Source organism: Aquila chrysaetos, chromosome 3 (assembly GCF_900496995.4).
Source record: "Aquila chrysaetos chrysaetos chromosome 3, bAquChr1.4, whole genome shotgun sequence".
Lineage (NCBI taxonomy): Eukaryota > Metazoa > Chordata > Aves > Accipitriformes > Accipitridae > Aquila > Aquila chrysaetos.
The window spans coordinates 7055075-7078987 of record NC_044006.1 but is presented as its reverse complement, the minus strand read 5'-3'; the positions used below and the strand labels follow the sequence as shown (position 1 = coordinate 7078987).

The window sequence follows — 23913 nt, the reverse complement described above, 5'->3', positions numbered from 1 at the left end:
TCTCTCTTCATGGGAAGGATCCCTCTTCAAAATCTCTTCTGATTCTTCCCTGCCACATCCAGGGCACCAAAATTCAGTTTGCCCCAGCTGAAAGAGGGCACACTTAAAGAGGCTGCTGTTTTGTACAGACAGGCTGGTAATCAAGGAGTCGCTGGCATAAATTTCTCTCTAGTTAGTCATGCAAGTGATTTTTAAGCACTCTTCCAGAACTGGCAACCTGCTGAGGTCAGTTTTGTCATTATAGGGTACAAAAGTACAGGCAGCACAGAGAATGGGAGAAGGGTACAAAAAATGGATGTGGAAGAGGCAGGGAGTCATCATTCTACAGTTATATCCTACTTGTGTATTCTTTTATGGCTGTTTAACTTAAAAAAACAGCAAATATGTGAAGTGAGAAGAATCTTCTGTTTGTTAGTTTGGTACTGGGGTAGCCACCCTTAGAGAGCTAGTGCAAGTTTTCATCAATGCAGGATGAAAATCAAACACAATAGACAAAGAAACAAATGATCTACAAATGATACAAGGGAGAATTAATCAGTAATATTTAGCTTTAGTTTGAGGGTTATTCAGAGCCAGAATATGTAAAAGAGCGATGTCAAATTCCTGGGAAAAAAGCATTATATTGAAATAAACACTGGTTCTTCCAAAAGCTTATAAAGTTTCTCATCAATGTATTCCTTTATAAATACAAAAATAACTAAGATGATAAGAATTACCTTCAGCAATATGTGAAGCTAGGAAGACAAAGTAGTTTTAAGAGCACTTCCCAGACTACATTCTCATCTAGATACATCAAGTGAGACATGAAACTTCTCATCCATTAATGTCAGCTCTGTACATGAAGAGATGATTTATTTATTAATACTCTGTAAGACTATGACTTCTTCACAGAAAAGCTAGGACTTAATATGAGCTTTGCTGTGAAGAGAGTTGCAGGATCAGACACTGAACTTGTTTCCTCCCTCAAGATATTTTAGGTGCACAGAATATGTAAACAATTTCTTCGCCTTACTTATTCCATTATAAATGAGTGGCTGTCTGATTTCTGACAGGATGGGAAAGCTGACAAATCCATTAAATAAAACATGTCTATCTAAAGCCAAAAGTGAAAGAAAGTGAGAAATCCTTGAAAATAAATGTCAGGGTCCAAACCCACATAAAGTCTAGTAATTTCCAGTTAAAGCTGTTGCACCAGTCCACAGATTTTGCTAACTGCCCTCAGCACTCAGGCTACTAGCTCTCTCTGCTTCTTGGTTTATCGAATGTTGAAACCCAAGGGATTTTACAAAACTTAAGTTCTAACATCGAACATCAGAAGATGCTCCATGCCATTTTAATCAGGATACAACTGATGAAACAGAAACAACATTTAAAATCAATAGATGTCAAGCCATGTTAGGTGGCATCTGCTCATTTTAAACATTAAAACAAGTCCAAGAAATGTTCATTCCATAATTACTATATTTAAATGGAAAAAAGAGGAAAAGTTAGATTAAAACTAACAGCCAGATATACCAGCCTTAGCCTGCTATTTTGCATCTGTTAACAACGAAGCTGGAAAGCCCACCTAAATGCATGGTAAATCAGAATTTCCTTCTGCTTTGCTTCCACTGAGCAGTACAAAGCAGCCAGATTCATTTGATTTTGAAAGCATTCAATTAACTTAAAATACTGCTCATTTCTACATGAAGTTCTCTCTGTTCTAGGAGGTTGGTTTTTTGGCTTCAACTCACTGTATTTAAATAATTTCAGCTAAAGTCAGATTATCTGATAATGGATGAATCACCTCTAGGTCATTAGCAACTATATCTCCTAAAGTTTGCATTGAACTCCAAGTGAATTTTAAAGGAAATTGATGTTTTTCTCCTTCATCTTCTGGGCCTGCTGGTAACAAGAGTGTGTGTGTCTAAGCCAGGACCTCAACAGATAAAACACAGCGTGAAAGTGGCAGCTGTTCTGTAGAGGCTTGAGTCAAAAGCCTGAAGGTACAGTCAGGCTTCTGAGGCTCAGCCACTACCAGATAATTAGTCTTTCATTAAAGCTCAGGATCTGCATGTTGAATTAATTCCCTGAAGCAGCTGGCCAGCAAGAAACTGTCCCACATCCCCTTGTTAAAGCAGCAGGTTGAAAGCAACTCAGCACTATGAACAGCCCAGAGTGCATATTATAAAGCCAACTTGTTTTTTTAAATAAGAATAAAATTTCATATGAATGAGGAAGCAACTAAGTTCAAAATATTTTACAACAGTGGACAAGTATTGTTTCTTTTTTTACAGAGCCCCAAATACTGCTATAAAGTACTTGCTTATCAATATAATTATTTTTATCTTACGTACTTTAAGAAATGTGCAAAAAGTCACCAAATTCTTCTGAGGTACAATGAAACACCTGCCTGAGAGCACACGGTAGTCTTACACTACAGTTTGAGAAAGTGAGGGAAAAATCTGAATCCTTTTGAAATCAGAAGACAAATCTGTTAACCAGACTTTTCCTCATAGTCACACACATAAAAACAGTATTCATTACAGGCTATTCATCTAGTTTTGTTTTCTAGTTGCTAAGGATCTTAACCTGTGAGCATGGAAATGCGCAACCTTCAGGTCTTTTCATATTAAGGCAGATATGGGGATGGTAATGTTACAAATTCTGTAATATTTATTAAATGTACAAATATTTGTTTAGAAGACAAAAATATTTGGCAGTGTTCCATGATCTTTAACAAATTTCCAGAAAGTTGAGTATCTTCCCTGCTGAACATTCCTGTACCCTACTAATATATAAATGCTCCAACTGCAGAAGAAAAATATAAAGTTGGCACCTGGTAGTCTACACCAGGAAACAACAAGCTGGACAAGGTGGGTTTTTTTAATGATCATTAAGTATTTTTCCTAATAACAAAGGTTCCTTCCTTCATCTGGAGCATTTCTAACTACAAAAATAAAAGCAGGCAATACGGGTCCTAATTTGTGAGCACATATGGTTGCTGTCTCAGAAATGCAATTCAGATGTTGATAACAACAAGTTAAACGTAATGTAGGTTCCGGAGGAAATTATTCCAAATTTTATCTTCAGTGAGTTCCATTTAGAAGATTTCAGGAAATTATTTTTAAGCATTTTTTTTAAGCTCCAGTGGCTTATGCAAGAGCTCCTATTGTTAACCTAGATGGAAACCATTTTTCCAGCTAGCATTTTACATCATTTAAAAAAAGAATCTATTGCTGAGCATGAATACACAGCTTAGAGTTTCAATTTGATTGGTATTGTCCACTGAAGTACATCCTGTGAACTGATTATCACCTCATTCCTCCAAATAAAGATCTGAAAAGTCCCAAGGTTTTTTAAGCATCTCTTGCAGCAAATGATGAGTTTGCCACAAGGTCAGGCCCTAATTGCCCTGCTGGCAGCCCTTACCGAGGCAAATGTTAGCATGTGCTTCAAGGGTCACATTTTTATATCTCTTCCATAGTAAAAGGGAAAATTTCTGAAATGAGTGAATTTTCCCTGACCCAGTTCCAGTCTGATGGAGGTGCCCAATGCAGAACAGTCCAAACGAGCAGGCAGGAGATGCTGCCTGCGTGGCTGGTGCGTGGAAGCTGGGCACAGCCAAAGCTGCACCTCTGCAGAAGCAGTCCTGGACCTGCACCCTTTGGTACCTGATGAGAACATCCTATTCCAAGGGAACTAGCTGTAAGAGAATGGGGTATCATAAACTTAAGACTATTTCTTTCCAATCTCACATGTGTACAGTTGCTTGTAGGTGGCTCAGAAAATGTATTAGGTATGTTATTGATCTGGGGCCTATCAGCTCCTAAAAATTAGTGTCTGCCAATGGCGTGTGAGAAAGTCTATTCAGGTATCGCAGCTGGATGACACTGTCACTAATAGTAAAAGACGGCTGACCTGGTTCATAATTAACATTCCTAGTTTCTATCAGTTTCATCATATCCAGCACTGATGACGATACTGCACTGGAGCAACAGTGATCCAATTCAAAATGACACTGACAAGGCATTTTTCAGATGTTGTTGAATTAATCATTTACATTTTCTGTTAGCCACTATCCCCTGGCAGCCTGTAACAAGATTCTGCTTCTCGAATCGATTCTGCCCCCTGTTCCCACCCTCTTCTTTTCCTTCCTTGCACCCTGCAGTTACCCACTGTAAAAGCAGAGTTACTCAGAAGGACTGCACAGGCTGGTTTTCCCCCTTTTTCTTCACTGTCAGTTTACGTGCTGGTTTATTATTCTAGGATATCTGTGAGTGCTGAATGCCCTAGTTTGTTATTCCAGTGCCATCTCCTCAACTTCAAAAAAGACCAAAGAGTTTATCTTTTCTTTTCCTCCTAAATTCCTGACTTTATTCTCAAAACAAAAAAGAAGAAAATAATCTGAACTAAGCCCAAGCTCTTTCTGTTCACTGCAAATTAAATACTAATATCAAATACTGGCTTAGGAAAGACTGCAGTGTTCATCAATACAGTTCCTCTGCACATAAAGTGAAGATAGAGCAGAATTATAAATGTTCATATAACTTCTGTCTGCACAGTGTTCACCTGTCACAAGTAATTATAAATACTTCACCCCTAGCAAAAGCAGAATTAAACACCTCTGTGCACCATTGTGTCAGTGTGTGAACTGCTTCACACTAGCTTTTAGGATCAATTATTTTGGCATAAAAATCTACAAAGGATGTGTTCATTTTTGTTTCATTCTTTAAATAGCTTTTAATGCTATTCCCATGGAAACTGCTTACAACCACATGCCTAATGTTTGTGGGTTCAAGCATTATCTAGGAACAACTCCAGACCAAAAAGGCTGCATCAAAAAGCTGAATTCATATGGACTGTTACCAGCAATTGATAAACACTGATGTTTATTTACTTCATGAGTCAGTACAAAACAGAACTGCTTAACCTAGTGAAGTTTTTAGCAGACAATGTGTATCGTTAGATCCTTTTTCTCCAGTACAGTTACTTTGCCTGCAATCCTGTCAGAGGCAGCTGAAGGCTTTTCTAATAACAGGCAAAATTAGGTTTTGTAACCTCAAGAATGAGAAATACCTTATTTTCAGGCCAGCAAAATTCGGTTTCACTTTGGCAGCAGAACAGCTTCCCCAAAACCATAGTCTCTTGGTTATCTGTGGTGCATGTTGCATCCACTAAAAATCTGACACTTCACAAACAACTAAAAAAAAGCAGGTAGCACCACAGAATGCTGGTTGTTTCTGATTATTAGCAAAACCTTCAGATTTTCAAGGGTTCAATACGTCTGACCCCCAATTAGAAGTGAAATGGTCTACCAATTTATTATTTTTCTTAATTATCTTGAAAGTATTTCTAGAAGGCAAGTAACCTATTAGTATGTGGGGGATGATGTACCATGGAAACCACTTTGGGGTTTCCATAGGACTGGATCTGCTGTTATGGCAGACTGGTAATTAAGGCACAGATCACTCTCTGATTTATGTCAGTTTTATAGTATTGCAACACTATCCATCCAGCTAAAAAAGAGTGTTATCAGGTTGCGTTTCTTCAGGAGCTTTTGGAATCAGGTTATTTTTTAAAACTCATCCAGGCTTCTGGAATAAGAGGATCTGTTAATAAACAGCATTTCTTCTAACCTTTCCCTTTTGGGTTTTGTTTGTTTGTTTGTTTCTTCTTTTCTTTAAATGCTTAATAACCTTTATACAACATCCAAGATCCGTATTTTTTTCCAGTTTTTCAGCTCTCCTTTCTGATTACCCATTTAAATTCACATTGCTATATATCCTTGTTCTTCTCTCCCATTTTACAAACTCTGGGTTTACAACAGCATAATTAAGAATTTGCCCCAGTAAGCTCATGAGAGAAGGAGTAATAAACAGATAAACTTGCTAAATCCCTGAATAATAAGTGAATTCTCATGTACTATACCACAGGATAACAAATAATGAAGAATGTCTTATTCATTATTAATAAGAAATAATGAATAATGGGAAGTAATACAGCAGAATGGCTTTCCTCCCTCTTTCCCTAGTACTGAGGATACCTGCTGAGCCTTCCTTCCTTCAGACTTGCTACTGTAGCAGATTTTATACAGTGGTTCTTGAAAGCATATTTTGGCAACTGGATGCACATCTGAAGAACAAGTAAAGAACCTTCTGCAGCAGTTAAAAACATTCAGCAATTTAGTCAATACCTGTCCCTATTCCCAGCAGATATGCTCATACTTGGCAGCGGCTCCAAGTTTTATTAGAAGTCAGGTAACCACATTAGCATACCATCGGGCCTGAAATAATACAGTTTTTCCTCAGCAGAGCTCATTAGCTCAGCACAGAACAGTTACATGACTTCTGGTTATCTCAGAGCCGAAGCAGATTGAGCTCCTACCAGTAAAATGTGCTGTAGGCCTTCTCAATAAAAAAAATCCCACTCTGTTTTCTGCCCTGACGCAGGCTGAGGTGCAGCAAGCCTTTTTCCTGATGAGAACTAGGGAGTGATGAATGAGGACCAGCTGGGGACTCAGTTTCCCTAATAGACCTCCTCAATGGCCCACAACATCTACTCCCTCTTTGTTCCAAGGGAGTTGGCTGCATGACTACTATTGAAGTAACCACTTTGCAATAGCAAGTTTTCACACATGGTTTAAATTGAGTCATAAATGCATTGCACAAGCCAGCTCCCAAAACTAGCCCAGCTGTGAAAAGTCAGCAGTGCCATCCATTGACTAAACTTTGTAAGGCATGTGCTTGACAAGGGAGAAATATCTATCAGTGAACAAGCAATATCCCTCCATTCTGCCTTCTTGCTATTGCAGATAATTTACCAAAGAAAGTCTTTATATGTTGGACTCTGGTCTCAAACAAGTTCCTACAATGCCTGCTCTCAAGCAACAGCTGCTAGACGTGTTAAAAGACTTCACTCATACAGACAGAATATCTGCGTTCGCGCTTGTTGACTCATGATGGATGGGTGCTTGTGCCAGCTAACTAGTGTCACAAGAAGAGCATGACAAGTCATAGGGTGATCACATGCCCAGAGTCAAAGAACAGGCTCTTTTCTTTTCTCCTACTGAGATGATATAACAAGCACGACCATAGTGCAAGATCAGAACCAGGTACAGTAACATGACACCAGTAATATGGCTAGTAACAGGGTGATGACATGCCCAGGCCCAAGAAAAGGCTCCTTATTTTGTAAGATCTCAAAGCTGACAACCCTATACAGAATTACTCTCTTTATAAGTGGTCCTACTTTACCCAACCACACTTGAAAATATGACACAAATCTTTTGTAAGTGATAGGTTAGATGCAACTGTGGTTTGTAATCTACAATGCTCTCTAGCTATGGGCTCATGTTACAAGCTACTCTCATCTATTAAATGCTTGTATCAATGCAAGTAGTATTATTAGTTAAGGTTTGGTCATTCAAAGTAGTTACAATTTTGGGTGTATCTCAAATTCTGCCTGAAAAGAAGAGCAGAAGACACCAAATGAAGGCACAGTCTCCTCCTGCACCTGCTCCTCTTCTGGTCTCAGGAAAATTACTGATGCAATTCTTCTGATGCAAGAACAGAGATAAGGTACAAGCATGGGGACCTTATCTGCAAAAGGCTCTCTTGTTGCACCGCTCCTAAGTGCTGGCTCTGCAGAGCAGACAGAAGTTAAGGACCACCTTGGCCCCTTTACCCATGCCTTTAAGGAAGTTTACAGGTTTTTTTTCCTTATGGCCAATCACATCAGAACCTCTTTGGCAAATTAAAGGTGTATATTCAAAAGCTGCAAGGTAAACTCACTTGCATGTATGAGAGTACAGACTGGGTGCATCACTCACTTTGAAAGGATGTGTCCCAGTGCAGCAGCATAACCAGCTGAAAGACGTGGTAACAATTTCCAGTAACCTCATACAAATAGGGGCTAATGACTGTGTTTAGTAATTCACATCAGCCTTTTCTGAGTACACTACAGATTGAATATTGCATTGCACTGAGTTGTTTGGCCAGAATCCTATTATGGCATTATGCAGTGAGAGGTAGAAAAGAGGGAATCTGGCCTTGACTGTTACTTGTTTCATCCAAATAGGCTGACAATTTGTTTTATAGCAATATTGGTAAGGAGTAAAGGGCAGGAAAATTTGCACTTGAGAATCTGAGTCATGGGCTGCTACAACAGAATGTTATCAACTATTTACATAGCTTTTAAGCCTGAAGGGGAAGAGGACAACCTGCTTTTTTATTTGTGAAAACAATTTGAAATTGCTGAACATTTAGAAAAACAAACACAAAACATGTCTCTCGCCTAATTTTTCCTAAGTTCTCATGAAGCTAAATTATGATCAGTACAGCAGTGAGACAAATGGAAAAATAAAAGCTAAAGGAGTCTATGTGGATTTGAAAGTCCATGGGAATCAGAAGAGTGTCATGGAGTCTCTCAAAACAGATGAGGCAGCTACTCAAAATGAGATTTATTCTCATCAAAATTGTTTAGCAGTCCAAAAAACATTAGTAACAGGTTTGGATGCCTGTCAAACAGAACCAATACTACACAGCCAACTTCAGAATTCCCAAGCTTTAGAACGATGACCCAAAATGTGCAATCACTCACCCAATAAGGCGAGGGCTGCCAACCTCAAGGAGTTTCCTTACCCAGCAGCGCAACCTAAGGGGAGACTCCCCCAACTGCTCTGAGGAGGACCGACTCAATTTGCCCTCCGACGGGACTCCGTTTATAACTTAGTCGAATCTGATCTGTGGTCACATATGGTCAGTGGTTTAGAAACATCTCTCGACCGAGGTGCTTCATTGGCTGTGGGCTTTGTCTGTCAACCGAAGGGCCTTGCCATTCCTATCCCTCGAGCGAGGTGTGTACGTGACCATAGTCTCCATGCGGCAGGGCAGCTTGACCCCCAAACCACAGCTTCTAGAACTCTTTCCTTTCAGTGGTCAAGGAGTTTCAGTCTTTATCAGGGCAGGTACACCTGCCACAAAGAGGTGTAAAACAGCTTGAGGAGGCAAAGCAGTTTAAACATTCAGCTTCCAAATTTGGCCCCATAATTTTTCACTTCATAAAATACCACTTTACCCATTTTAATAGCAGCAGACATTAAAAAGAATTCACTAAATAGCACCATTTTGCATCCCTCTCTGTGTTATAGTCATCAGCACAAGACACTGCACTTTTGCTGGGCTAGTTGACTTCATCCGTTTTAAAAGTTTGATAGCTTTTTTCCACAGGTACAGGTCTAAAGCAGACACCTCTTCTCAGAGTGGGTTGCACTGAATGATAAATTAAATAGCCATCTGAAATCTTATCCAAATACCAAACCCCAGTTACCTGAATGAATTGTTTGCACTTCAGTGCAAAATAAATATCAATCTAAGGGTAGAAGATGGTAACTTTTTCACAGACATGAGGAATGGAAACTTTGCTGGATACCAAAAAATGTGACTTGAGTTAAATATTAAAGCCTGTCTTCCAAACTGTGAATGGGTACGTGATAACATCTCAAGAACTAGCAGTGGGCACAGCAATTATTGCTGCTTCAAATGTAACCCAGGTTAATAGTTACTGAAAGGTGACTTCTATGAAGTAATCTGTGTGTGTCCTCAGTGCAGCATTATTACGCAGAGCTAGGGCAAAAAGGCCAAGAGCTGTTTGGACGTGGAGACTGAGTTACCCTCCACGTTAGGGTGAAACACATTAGTGGGTGCCAAGGAAGCTGCTTCTGCTGCCACTCCCTGTAGTTTATCTGTTCTGTGAAAAAATAACCTTCTTGCTTTGCTGGGGCTATCAATCCTGCACCTAGCAGGAGACATCAGATGTGATTTTCACTGACACATCCAAATGGCTATACAGCACACCATCCAACTGAAAAAACAACTCATCAGAAGATTACTGGAGAGGACTCTTGTGGCAAGAATTGCTTGCTGACTTGTTGTATCAACTAAGACACAAAGATCCTGAAAGAACTATGCTTCCTCCATGAGAAAGAGAGGGACCTTCATTGCTCGACAGCAACAGTCTGCTCACTCGCATGCCAAGGACAGGCACGTGAAATCAGCAGCAGGTCACATAAATACAAGCAATATGGATGTTTTCACTTCTTTTTTCTTCTATTTTTACTTTACACCCCTTTTTCTCAACAAGACTACAGGGTCAAAGAGCAAGACCTGCTTAGTAGGTGAAATTCATCTTTGTGCAGAGGCTCCCACAAGTCATCACATAAACTGCCAGAGTAGCTTTTGGAAGGATTTGGTTGAAGCCATACCTCCCCTTCCTCGGACAACCAGAGCTCTGCAGTGGAAGTTCCCACACTTATCCAGGGCACTGAAATGACACAGGGCCACACAGTCCCATTCTTCAAGGACTGGCAGGTAAATAAAGCAAGTAATTCCTTCTTTGTTGTCCTGTTTGGAGATTTTTCTCACCCTAAATTCCTCCCACAGACAAAAATATCTGGGCTGGCTTCCTTTGGATTTAGCTATCCTAGCAGTGCAGTCTTCTCCCATTTGAATACAAGATACCAAGTTTTAATGATTTTCCACTGGTTTTGCTTGAGAAGGAAGATGTCCCTGAAAGTTACCTGCATGTACTCGAGCATTCATGACACATAAATTTCCTATTAAGTATGTTTATAAACTGCATATGGATTCCTCAAATAATAAACAGGCATTGTGTTATACTTTGCACAGATACACATTTTAATTTCAAGGAAATAAAATTTCCTGATATTCTTTTCCTTATATCATTTCAATTCATGTTCATCTTATCAACTACCCACATTATCTCATCTTCATAATTTAAGCACCCTTGGAACATGATGTGAAAAAGCCAATGTACTAAAGAACTAGGCCACTTAAAACTAGTTCACATGCCATGCCCTTAATTTACTATAATATAAAAAAATTTACTTTAGCTTCTTTTCTGAATGAGGTTCATGATCAGTTCCCAACTTCTCTCATTATGTTTATGTACATGGCATTACTACATTTGTAATAATACTAGATGATACAGCTTCCATCACGCATAAGCAATTGCATCCCCCTCTCATACAGGAACCAATTCCTACTTGTCCATTAGAAGGCATTATATTTTGGAACTATCACATTCACGATCCCTGAATTATTTGTAGATTAAATGATTTGCAAAACATGTAATGAATTTGCTCTCATGCAGTTTATAAAACTTAGAAGACTTCTAAGATTTCTTCATTATCAAAACATCACTGTAGTTTGACTAAGACATTATTAAAAGTAAGCTGTTACTGAATTACTAATCACATGTGTCCTTACAAATGAACTTAACTCCTGAACTAGCTCATTGCAGAGTCCCACAAGCATCAATGGCAGTACTTAGCTTGCACTCTTGGCAAACCCCAGATTGAACAATTCTGCAACATGGATTTCTAGTTGCAGAAATTGCATGTTATAGCATACTTCAGTTCTGTCACTGTTCCTACAGCGCTGTAAAACGAAGACAGATTTTGACTTCAAAAAGTCAAATTATGGAAGGGAAAGTGTTATGTAAGGGGTTTATAATAGATATCTTGATAAAGGGTATCCCCTATGCTACTTCATTATAAATGCTCTGATAAAAGCATGACAAACATTTCTGAAAAATTACATGAGAATGGTCATTATGGAAAAGCCTTTGCCTCATGGGAATCCAATTGCATCTTCTGGCGACATTTTACTTACTGCCTCTTTGGCAGTCTCTCATCTTAATTCCCAGCTTTACTCTTACTGATGATAAACAGTAACTATGCAATAATAACATGAATAACACAAAACCAGAGCAGCACTATCTGGCTATTGGAAAATTACAAAAGGAAAATAATAGTAAATCTACATAGTAACAGGCTGAGAGATGAAGCGGTGGTTCAGACAGGACACAAATGCAGTGAATCAAGTGCATCATCAATCTAAGTCTATTTTTAAATAATAGATGCCTAAGCCATCTTGATTTGGGGTTCACATCTTGACATGCTCTTGTTTCAGGACTGCTGAACACGCTTTTGAGATGTGTAAATATTTTAGCATTTTGTAGCATCCACTTTTTCAGTTTATCTTATATTTAGCATAGATACCAAAACATTTAGATACATGAGTGCTTGTGAGAAAATGCATGACAGACAAAGAAGTACATTTATATAAGATAAATTATTAAAGTTTTGCTTGGAAAATGGACACGTTTTAAAGACTGATATTCTAATTATCAAAGAGCAATAGGACAATTTGAGTTAATTTTAGAAAAATGAAAATTACTAGTCAGTCCTGCCCACTAACAATAGCAATCATCTCAATTTACATGAAAGATAAACACACTGTATGAGTGTAATAGAGAAATTCAGTAACCAAAAAGTGAATCTCTCCTTCACATTCAACTGCTATTGCGCCCACTCTGGTGGATACAACGTCACATCTTCCCATGGGATCTAGCATGTTAACAGCTAGTAAATACAAGTTCAAGGCAGTTCTTTGTTAGGTCTAAAGTCTCGTTCTCCCACTCACCCCACGAATCAGGTTTGCAAATGTGACGCCAATCTGTAAGAAGGGCTGGAAGGAGGATCCGGGGAACTACAGGCCTGTCAGTCTGACCTGGGTGCTGGGAAAGGTTATGGAGCAGATCATCTTGAGTGCCACCATGTGGCACATACAGGACAACCAGGTGATCAGGCTCAGTCAGCATGGGTTTATGAAAGGCAGGTCCTGCTTCACTAACCTGATCTCCTTCTATGACGGGGTGACCCACTTAGTGGATGGGGGAAAGGCTGTGGAAGTTGTCTACCTAGACTTTAGTAAAGCCTTTGACACTGTTTCCCACAGCATTCTCCTGGAGAAAGTGGCTGCTCATGGCTTGGATGGGTGCACTTTTCACTGGGAAGAAAGCTGGCTGGACGGCCAGGACCAAAGAGTGGTGGTAAACAGAGTTAAATCCAGTTGGCTACTGATCACAAGCGATGTTCCCCAGAGCTCAGTATTGGGATCAGTTCTGTTTAATATCTTTATCAATGATTTGGAGAAGGGGATCGAGTGTACTCTCAGTAAGTTTGCAATCGACACCAAGTTGGGTGGGAGTGTTGATCTGCTTGAGGGTAGGAAGGCTCTACAGAGGGATCTGGACAGGCTGGATCGATGGGCCGAGGCCAATTGTATGAGGTTCAACAAGGCTCAGTGCCAGGTCCTGCACTTGGGTCACAACAACCCCACGCAACGCTACAGGCTTGGGGAAGAGTGGCTGGAAAGCTGCCTGGCAGAAAAGGATCTGGGGGAGCTGGTCGACAGCCAGCTGAATATGAGCCAGAGGTGTGCCCAGGTGGCCAAGAAGGCCAACAGCATCCTGGCTTGTATCAGAAATAGTGTGGCCAGCAGGACTAGGGAAGCGATCGTCCCCCTGTACTCGGCACTGGTGAGGCTGCACCTTGAATACTGCGTTCGGTCTTGGACCCCTCACTACAAGAAAGCCATTGAGATTCTAGATGTCCTGGCAACGCCTGAAGATTTCAGGCAATAAGTAACAACTTCGTGGAACTTGCAAATGGAAGATGGCCCCAAGTCCTACTGTTGCAGGCAAGGAGAGGTAAATATAGTGATACGCAAGGAGTAAACGTTGTTGTACATATTACAGAGACACCTGCATATCCAGGATAACACACACGTGTGTCTGTGTGGAAGCATTTTCTTGAGCTGTCTTTGAAAGTTGTACCTTCTCCCCTTTGTGTTAGTTACAGTGAGCAGGACAGAGCTAATGTCTTTTTCCCTGCACTTGTAAACTATCTTCACATGAAGGTACCTTAAGCCTGGGTGTTTGCTTGTTTTTCAGTAAGCATATATCATTTGTTGTTTATCGTATTGTTCCTTCCTGCTTCTAAGCAATATCTCCCACAGAGATTTTGGAGACAGCAGACAGCCAGACTGTACATATAAAACTGCCAACCCTAATGCTTTTATGCCTCATTAACTGACCTCCTGCTCTTTTCTGCATTGCCCAAGATTTCTAGATGTCCAGTAGCAATATATCACATACGCCACAGGAAAGCAGCTCTGTGATCTCTACCACGCAATGGCTCTAATGGGTCTGCCAGACAAACACAGGGAAGTGTCCAGTGTATATGTGCAGAGCCCTGTGGTGGTCCATGCCAGTGGAACTTGACTGACAACTTCTTTACTGAGATCAGAACTAACTCCTGGGATTTTTTATAATGCAGAAAAAAATTGACAAAATTGTAGTGAGCTATGATTAGAGCATTGCCATGTTAATATCACCTGTCTGCTCAAGTGGTGCTGGTCTATAGTCACAGAAAACACATTAACAAATTGCTTTGGAAGAGTAATAAACATAATAAATATGTGAAATTGTGTTCCGAGAAACTATTCTTCTACAAAGCATTCAGAGAGAGACTAGACTTATGAAGCAAGAACTAAAGGAAGTGTAAAACCCTAGAACTGGCAGTGCTGTTTTTAATGCCCAGAACAGACTCTATTTTAAAGCATGTAAATCTCTCCCCCTCTCTTCCTCCAAGATACTCCTTGAAACCCATCTGTTCTGTCGTGCACTGCACTTAACAAGAGCCACCCACCATGCCGTTTCAGCATTGTACCATTCAGTGTTGTCCTGTGCAGTTCCAGCTTGTGCTCCTAAACTGCAAACTCTTCCGGAGGGAAAAACCTCCTATTTATCTGACACAGTTCTGCTATTGTACTCAGCCCTGCATGCTTACATCACTGTAAAAACAACAATGTGCCTGAAGAGGAAAGGCTTAGCAACTAGGAAAAGAGAAGTATTTCATTGCTGGAACTTAGCATTCAGACACATTGTTTTAGTATGTTAATATAGTTAGTGCAATATCTACCCTTTGCCCCGCAATGAGCAGCCTTGTCTGTGATGGCAAGAAGCCACTATTTCAGAAAACTGCAGCGATTGCAGTTATGAAAAGCCTTGACATTGTGCAGGATAGTGGTCAACTTGCAGATATTAAACCATGTTCAGTAGCATTAACACTGAATGGTTGAAACACCACAAAAGGTCTGGAAATCACCACAGCTATGCATTGATCCTGAAAATTACCCAGTGTGGACAGATTTTGCTCATCAACCAAAACCCTACTGGTTGAAATAGGTCGAAATAACAAATCCCAGAGCTCCACAGGGCACTGGGATTCACCTGCAAGGAATATCCCCCCCGCATCCCCAACATCTACAATTCTCCCACAGTGATGTTATATCAATGGTATTTTTAATTCCTACTTTTCCTGTTGTGGTTTTAATAGAGAAACAAGGCTATAAATGTGAAACTTTCTCAGTGTTTGTTGGAAGGCCTCTTCTGGTCTCAGAGATGCTATGAACCCTTTGGGACTGGAAAAACTCTGTGTTGGCACTCTGCCCTGCACCATGAAATCTTGGCAAATTACTAGAGCTCTACAAAATAAAGTCAGTAATTAAGTAAACTGCCTGTACTGTAAGCCCATGCACCAGAACTGCAGCAGCCATGACATTTTAACCACCTCTCCGCTTCAACATACACTCTGAAAAACGACAGGCATCACCTTCCCTCCGCGCTGACAGGCCTAAATACCGCCGAGGACACTGAAAAGGCGATTCTCCCCTCTTAGCGAGCTACCTGGAAGGCCACACCATAAAGCTGCTGTGGACACACTCCTACAGCTCCTTCCAAAAGAGCGCTGGAGGGGGTTTAGCCCGCCAAGACGAGGCAGGGGACTGCCTCATACCGTCCCAAGTGGCAACACACCGCCCTTGGAGACTTTTTTCCCTCAGACTAAAAGCGCGCACCGCTCGCTCCCCCTCAGCAGCCAGCGACACCTGCAACCGCCCTCCCGCAAAAAACCGCCAGCCCGCCCGGCGGCGGGCGCCCTCCTCCTTAAAGGGGACGCTGCCCCTTTAAGGAGGAGGGCGCCCGCCGCCGGGCGGGGCTGGCGTTCGGCTTGTCAGGTCTGGTCGCCCGCCCGCCCCGCTCGGCGCGCAGAATTGGGGCTGCGCTGTTATCGCGCCGTTGCTATGTACCGCCTGGTGCGCCTGGGCCCGCTGCGGCCGCCGGCCGTTCCGCGCAGCCCCCCGCGCCCGCTCCCGCTCCCCGCTGTTCCCCGCGCCTTGGGCTGCGGTCCCCGCCTCGATCGGGTTGGCCTCAGCCCGCCGCTGCCCCTGGTAACGCTGCGATCCGCCGCCGGTAGCTCCGCCAAGGTAGGTAGGTGGGCGGGGGGGAGATGTCTGGGAGCCCCCCGTGAGGTACTGAGCTGTGTGAGGGGGCAGCGCGGCCTCAGGGCCCGCCTCTGGAGGGAGACGTCTTGGTGGGGAGAGGATGGTAGCTTTGATTAAAGCCCAAGTTGTCCTGTTCTGGAGGTGTTTTCCAGCTTTTGGGGGTGTGTTCAAGATCAGGGGTTCGGCTGGCCTGCACTGCCCCTTTGGGGGGGGGGGGGGGCATGTTTTCCCTGGGGGCTGCAGAGTTTGAGCGCTTCGGGTGAGTCATGAAGGATTAAAAAAAAGGAGTTTTCAGTAATTCGCGCAGACACCGAGAAGCCCGGGTGTTCAGGTGGCGGTGGCTGAAAGGGTTTTCTAAAAGTGCCGGGGGTTTCAGCCCCTGCAGATGGCAGCGGGTGGCAGGCTGGCGGCATGCCTGCAGAGTCTGACTCTGCGCCTTTTCGTTACCCGAGAGATAAAATACGAACGTGCACCCGCTTAATTACGTGTTTTGCTGTGCTTTCACCGTTCAGTTGATTTCTGTGGAGATGGGAAGGAAACATTTTTCTGAATTTGTACCACTCGTTGTTTTGTATTTGAATTGACTCAGGAAGAAGAGCAAATTATGGCCTTACACATAACTGTTGTTTACACTGCAGTAGATTATTAAATCTTGTTTATGCTGGGTTTCTGTAGGAGACAGGGACCTGCTTTCCAGCTGCTTGTGCCAAGATTGTGAACATGAGCTTTCTGTACAAAGCCTCATTTACATCTTAATTTCTACATCTTAATTTGCAGGTTAATTTCTGTAGCCTCACTGCAAAGCATAACGTGATGTTTCAGATTTGTTTTGATGCCTTAGTTCACCCAGAAGCTGAGTCTTTGCCTAAATTATGTGAATAAAATTGGCTTTGTAGCAGAATTATTTGGAAAATAGGTAGTTTTCTTTGCTAAGTTGTACATTATTCAGGACATGACTGTACTGATAGTCCAAATAATATCTGCTGAAGTGGTACTTTTTTTAACATCTTGCTTTGATACCATTCAGAAATTGCCTGGCATGTGAGCCTGAGAGCATGAGTGAATTAAAATGTACTTGGATGGTGAGAACAAGGTACTTTTCAATCCTTATGATCCACCTTGCAAGCATGGCTGTAAGACCCAGAGTTCCTCTGAGGCTTATGTATCTCTGTAGGTTGTCAGCTCCTGTTTTCGTGGCAGCTATCTGAAGAAAATCTTCATGTTTAGCTCCTTAAATAGATAATGATCATCTTTGTTTGGATGAAAAATTCACTATAAGCTATTAAATCTTAAAATACCATTCAAACCATGCTTGGCTTTTAAGAAAATCACACCATTGAATAAATGACTGTTCTTGACTAAGCATGTGATGTTGATTGCATTGTTAGGACAGCTTCTGGCAGAAGGTATTACGAGCCAATTTTGTTCAGTTTATTCAACTCGTTCCATTCAATAACTTAGTATTTAAATTTTACAGACTGGGAGTTAAAACAGAATTCTTCCCTCCTCCCCCCAAACTCCCCTTTCCTATAACAAAACTGAAGAGTAGGAGAATGAATACTGAAACATGGTGAAGTAGCAGCCATGTAGTACAGCTATGTATGGAATCTGATTACATCCAGTGGCTGAAAGTAATTAGATTAAGCAAAAGAATTGATTCATAGTTAGATAATGAGCTTGCTTAAAAAAATATATATTTGAACATTTTTTCCTCATTTACCTTCTAGTGTTAAAACTGCTTGGTTTAAGCAATAAAGGATTTCTTTTTCTATTGGGCATTTTTCTTTCTTAGTCAAGTTTCAGTTTCTATTCGACTATGGCTTTGGCTCATGAGCCAAAAAAATAATTTAAAAAAATCTAACTTTATCCATTATGTTTGAAAATTTTAAAAATACAAGAATCAGAGTAAGATTAGCTACACGATTCCCTAAATACATATTTATGGATCAGCATGATTTCCTGTCAAAATGAAATGCAGAGTAACACAAATTATGATTAAAAAAGAGAAAAACAGCAGCAAACATAGGGTTTGGGGGTTTTGAGGGGTTGGTATGGTTGGTCTGGTTAAAATCACTGATTAAAGCAAGTTCATCCTACTGTGAGTGTTGTAAGAGGAGCCTGTCTTGTATCCTAATTTACAATCTCAGCAAGCCCAAGGATTAATCAAAAGTATTTTTCTTCTAATTTGTGTGCCTTGAAACCAATCCACGGTAGGACAAGGTGGTGCCAGGCACTCAGTAGCTGTACCTGTCCTGTGGGCAGCAGCGGCCTTTAGTGTGGCTGTCATATTGTCATGACTGCTGCTGAATTCAACTGAAAAGAAAGGACTCTTCTAATCTTTCCTGACAGCCGCTCACTAATTAGAGAAAAATCCTGAGGTCTTTGTGGAAACATTTTCTTTCTCCAATTAGTATTTCTTCTATGGCAAGTATGAGGAGGTATCCAACGGCTGTCTTGTTACTAGCAGCGTATATGCCCTTCTTTGCCGGCATTGCACTATCAGATTGCTTTGGGGTATATTTTAGTACGAAGTTCTGCATTTTAAATTTACTGAGATAAAAAGCTATCAATAAATTTTACTGTGACAAACATTTTCAGTGAAGTTAGGCTATTTACACCAGCACTGGCATGTCTGTATAGTTACTGTCTATACTGTGGCAACAGTATTGTTTGTTGCTGTCAACAGTAGCAGTTCCCTGGTTCTTCCTTTTTTCAGCTGATCTAGAGAGGGTGATTTACAGGAACCTAAATGTTGGACCTCTTATATCAGTAAGTTGTTAGTAAGCCAGCATCAGTGTGGTATCATGTAGGCTTCCAGTGCCATCAGCTGCTTAGCCCTTGAACAAAAACCTCTTATAAGAATGCACTGTACGAAGCTGAGCAGTGGGTGTAAGCAAAGATCTCTTTGGCACCTCAGTGTCATCTCTCATGCAACTGTGTGGGTGTGCCTTGGCACACATTTGGATCAAATGAAAGACTGGGACTATAATAACTCTTTTTAATGATGAAACTTGCATTGTGTAAGAACTTGCACCAAGCTCAGTGCATCCCTTTGATAAGAATAGTTGGGAAAAGGGAGTTTGCATGGGCTCTGCCACAGGCATCTGCTATCATAATGTGAAAGAGCAAAAGCATGTTACTATCTTCCCAAAGCATGCTGAACAGCACTGTATGCAAGCCGCTTCTTTCATTATTTCAGATTGGCTCAACTGACTGGAATATGATATTGTGCTTAATGCTAATAAATATTTTTAATTGTTTTCTTTTTAGGATGCAGGTGGTTCCCCCGAAAAGGCAGTCACGGATCCCAGTGGTGAAAACAAGAAACTCAACAAATCCCAGCAGCTGAAACAAGTTTTTAAAGAATACGGTGCTGTAGGGGTTTCATTCCATGTTGGAATTTCATTAGTATCTCTAGGAATTTTCTACCTGGCTGTGTCAAGGTGAGGTTTGCACAGTTGTCTGTAGCCTCTAGGTAATGGTTTAACCAAGAAAAATATCTTACCATTGTGCTTATTTCTGGAAGGAGACATGTACTCTATGCCTGTTTCATCTATACACAGTAATCTCCTGAATTTTGGGTATAGTTGGATCCATTTATAATGGAGATTAGATCCGTGCCTGATGAGGTGAGAGAAGATAGATGTACATGGTCTTCTTGCATAGGTTCACGATCCATGGTGGTCAGGTGAAAACAGCAGAGTAGAGACTGCACCAGGGTAACTAACCAAATGAGACAATTTATTTTTGTTCTGCAGAAATATCTTTTCTTCTCAAAACAGTAGTATGGTCTGCAGAGATAGAGCCATACAAAAGTGCTGGAGCTTAGAGATAAATTTGTTTTTCTTGGTGTTGAACTCACTTTTTGTAGTTGAACTGCAGAAGGCAATGGCCACTAAAACAGGATTAGATTAAAAAAAGAAAACACTAGATAACCATATAGGAGTCCGGTGGGAAATTGTGTATGTATGTGGCTTCTGGTGGGAATGCATCAGTTATAAATATGTCTGTTGAGCATGAGGTATTTCAACTGAGGAGATGGGGAAACACATTGTTTCTCAAAACATTCCCTGCCACTTACTTTTGCCTTCAGTGGGGATATGTGAATGCCCGATTTCTCTAATTTACTACATCATGGCACAGGGTGACAATGAAAATTTTTTCCTTCAGGTATGATTTAACTCCCAGTTACAAGATATTATACTGGCAAGTGAAGGGGGTTGCAGTAACAACTTATTTTGGAAAAATACTCCAAACATAGGAACCTTGATGAAAGCTGCTATGTCTGTAGAGAATTAAAATATTGATGGATTTGGTGGATAATGCTTATTTGAGATCCATAATACTTCCTTCGCTTGCTAGATTTTAGATAAGATACTTGTCATTTTAGCAGCTTTGTACTCCTCTGTTAGAACACTCTAAGCCTAACAACAGGTACCTTATTTGGTTTGGGTTGATCTATATGTGATAAATTTCATCAAGACACAGAGTAGGCTTTATTGTAAATTTGGGGAAGATGAATTTCCAACACAAATTCACAAATTTCTAACTTTTTTAAAATTCAAAAGTAAAAAAATAGATTATTTTATCTCCGAAGGTTGAGCATGGGGCCAAGTATTCTCCATGCACATGCTGCAGCTATACAGCTGTAAAACTTAGAACAGACTTGACTTCACAGGGAACTTGTCAATTTAAGTAAAAAAATGCGCATCTGAAAATTTTGCATGTGGTGTTGCTACAGAAGTAACTTAAGCTGTTACTGCTGAAATAATTAATTGGTTTTATTATTTAACATCTAATTTGAACATAAATTCCAGAGTTGGAAGTGTGCCATGTTAAATTCCCTGAAAAAAATAGCACTGTATATTTTTTAGCATGCAGCCTTGAAATAAACTAAAGAAATCTTGTTTTCTTTTTTTCCCCAGTGGTGTGGATATGACTGCAGTTCTCTTCAAACTTGGTTTCAGTGAGTCATCATTGCAATCTAAAATGGCTGCTGGTACAAGCACATTTGTGCTGGCATATGCAGTTCACAAATTGTTTGCTCCAGTACGAATCAGCATCACTGTGGTTTCTGTGCCGTTTATTGTCCGATATTGCCGGAAGATTGGTTTCTTCAAACCTCCTGCCCCAAATCCATGATTTCTTACTGGTTTTTACTCTTTTTAAATGCTCTATATCCATGTAGCTTTTTGGATTGCTAAATTTTTTTAAAAGACTTAACTTGGATTCATGTTAATGCTGACCTCCTCTTGCATTTCTTACTTGTTCTTTCAGGTAAATGTTACACTGTGAAAAGCGCTGTCCTCCTCTCCCTTTTGCCACCTCTTCTTTAGAAAAACCTGTTAAAATGGTATCTGGTTTCCACTGCAAGGGGTAATATAAATGCTTGACAATGAGCAGTCTCTTTAGAACACACAGTTCTGGGTCTTTATAATCTAGCTTTTGGGCCTTAACATTTCTCTTGTCAAAATAGAGTGGCCATGTTAGTTTATTACTGTGTAGTTCAGAAACAGACTAAGATTTTCTTCCTAATAGTCTGTGGAATAAACGATATCCTACTGTATGAATAGTTCTTTTGGTAAGTGTGTATATTGGAATCTAAGGTGGTAGGTGAGTGTTTCTTTGTTATAAAAGGCATGTATTAGAGCCCAGTCTTGCAGCACCACACACATGCTGAACTAACTTAAGTGGCAGTACCTGTATGCTTAATTATTAAACAGTGATAATTGTTTTAGCCAGAATAGGTGATGCACTGTTCTGAAACTACAGCTCCTTTATGGTGCTTCCATGTTTCAAAATTTTATTGTTTGCAAATGTGCTTTATTTATAGGCTAGGAACTGGTCTTACTGAAGTCTTTTTTTTTTTTTCTTTTTTTTTTTTATGCCTATAGACTCAGAAGGAATCCTGAGTCTACTGAAATCAGTGTAACCAGAATTACCTCCTATGTGAACATATTCCAAAGATCATCAAGTCAGAGGCAAGGTATCTGTGGGTTTTTAATCTACTGAGATCTGGCTTTGCACTGGAGACTTTTTTTTTTATCTGAAAACTAACCCTAGCAGCTTTCTGCTCCCGTGGATGAAACTCAAATCTGCACCTGAAGTCCAGACATTACAATTCATAGCTTCTCAAGAACAATTCTTATGCTTTTGTCTGACAGACTGTTGAATGTACCAGTTAGAGGTGCTTTTCATTTCCTTATTTGGACACTGTTCCTATTAGAATGTAGTTGCATATGCATTATATTCACATACCACCTTTCAGTTAACCTAAAGACTGGATCCCGAAACTAGGTAGTCAATGTAACATTCTGTGGTAAACCTGAGTTTCAGACTTAGGACTGTGCTTCTGTGAGATAGCTCGAGGCAGATCTATCAGTCTTTCGGACCTGTTCCTTCCAGGTCTGCTCTTCTTATGTTGTCTTGCTCTGTCTTTGTGCTTACACTTACCCCAAGGTGGCTCTGACAGATCTGTTCATGCAGGAATCCGATTAAAGTAAAATAGCAGGAAATTACCCTGGTGATGACAGTAACTTTTTTTTTCTTTTCCTGAAATATAGTGAATTGAGAGGAAGGAATCATGTGGTTAGGATGAGAGTTGGCTGAGGGAGGGAAAGAGGAGCAAGTAATTTCTGTTGTTACAAGCAACCTATTAACTCTACTCAGCCATAACATTAAATTGCACCTTAACTCCTTTCCCATTCAGAAAGTCCAATCCATAGGCTGGTTGGATGCACTGAGGGTTCTCAGGCTCACTAGTGAGCAAGCAGCATTTGTGCCCTAGGAAGATGAGTCACAGCCACATACATCCTTGTACTTCTGTATTATTGCTACCCCTTGGTTAATCAGAGGTTTTCTCTAAGACAGGGAAAACTGGAAGAGGGGTAGTTTACCTCCTCTGCTCTGTGGAAGCAAGCAGATACTAGAGATTGCCACCTGAAAACAAAGAACCCATTGGTAAGGGCTTGGTCTCAGGGGGCTGTGCTGTTAGCACAGATGAGGGTTTAGTGTCTTAAAATGGAAACAGTTGCAGCAGTGAGTAGGTACACATGCAAGATAGAGGCTTGATGTATAATGCAAACACAGCCATATGTGACATATGTAAAGATGCATTATATAGTTAAACACTGCTCAAAATACTGACCTTAGGAGCAGGGCATACTCAGTATCAGCCTTGCAGTGTGGCCTGCTTCCATGAGAGCTGTAAGCTGTGTCACTAACAGAGCTTATATCATGCACAGCTGCTTGGCTTGCTTGTTAAAATATGGAGCCAACATTCTGCTGCTTCACATACCCATATGTGCAGAAGGAATGGCTGTCAAGCTCATTTTGACTAGCTGCTTATTAAAAAAAAAAAATACTGGACTTTGCCCATTTCATGCCTGCTTTGCAGTGTGGCTGCTGAAACTGGCAGCTTGTCCAGGGTACTAGCTTCAGCTTGCTGCTATCTAAGCCAGCTCCAATTAGAGCACAAGTTTCAAATCAGCTTGTCCCTCAAGGAAGCTCTGCCTTTACCCTTGACAGATCTGTGTTACTATACCTGTTACATGGATGGAAGCTTATTGCTGAGTGTTTGATAGGTAAAAACTGCACACAGTTGAAGGGTTACCACATTATGACAACACGCAACCAATACTACTGTAGCTTTCTGGGACCTGCTACATTCTAGAACAGCTAGAGTCTTTGAAATTTCAAGTGGGCAGTCAGTATTTATTAAGTG

At 40.8% G+C, this 23913-nt stretch overlaps 1 protein-coding gene across 3 annotated transcripts; it reads left to right on the top strand.

The window, feature by feature from the left end:
- Nucleotides 1–15929: 15929 nt before the first annotated feature.
- Nucleotides 15930–23538, top strand: FAM210B (family with sequence similarity 210 member B). 3 transcript variants are annotated; one of them, XM_041122158.1, is made up of 4 exons: nucleotides 15930–16172; nucleotides 19461–19633; nucleotides 21116–21156; nucleotides 22085–23538. In XM_041122158.1, exons 1-4 carry the CDS (start codon nucleotides 15990–15992, stop codon nucleotides 22120–22122), a joined length of 435 nt encoding a protein of 144 aa, XP_040978092.1. In that variant the 5' UTR covers nucleotides 15930–15989; the 3' UTR covers nucleotides 22123–23538. The 3 variants fall into 3 exon arrangements, with proteins under 3 accessions (XP_040978092.1, XP_040978091.1, XP_029863654.1); XM_041122157.1 differs by having other exon boundaries at nucleotides 21468–23538; XM_030007794.2 differs by having other exon boundaries at nucleotides 15938–16172; nucleotides 21116–23538.
- Nucleotides 23539–23913: the final 375 nt, after the last annotated feature.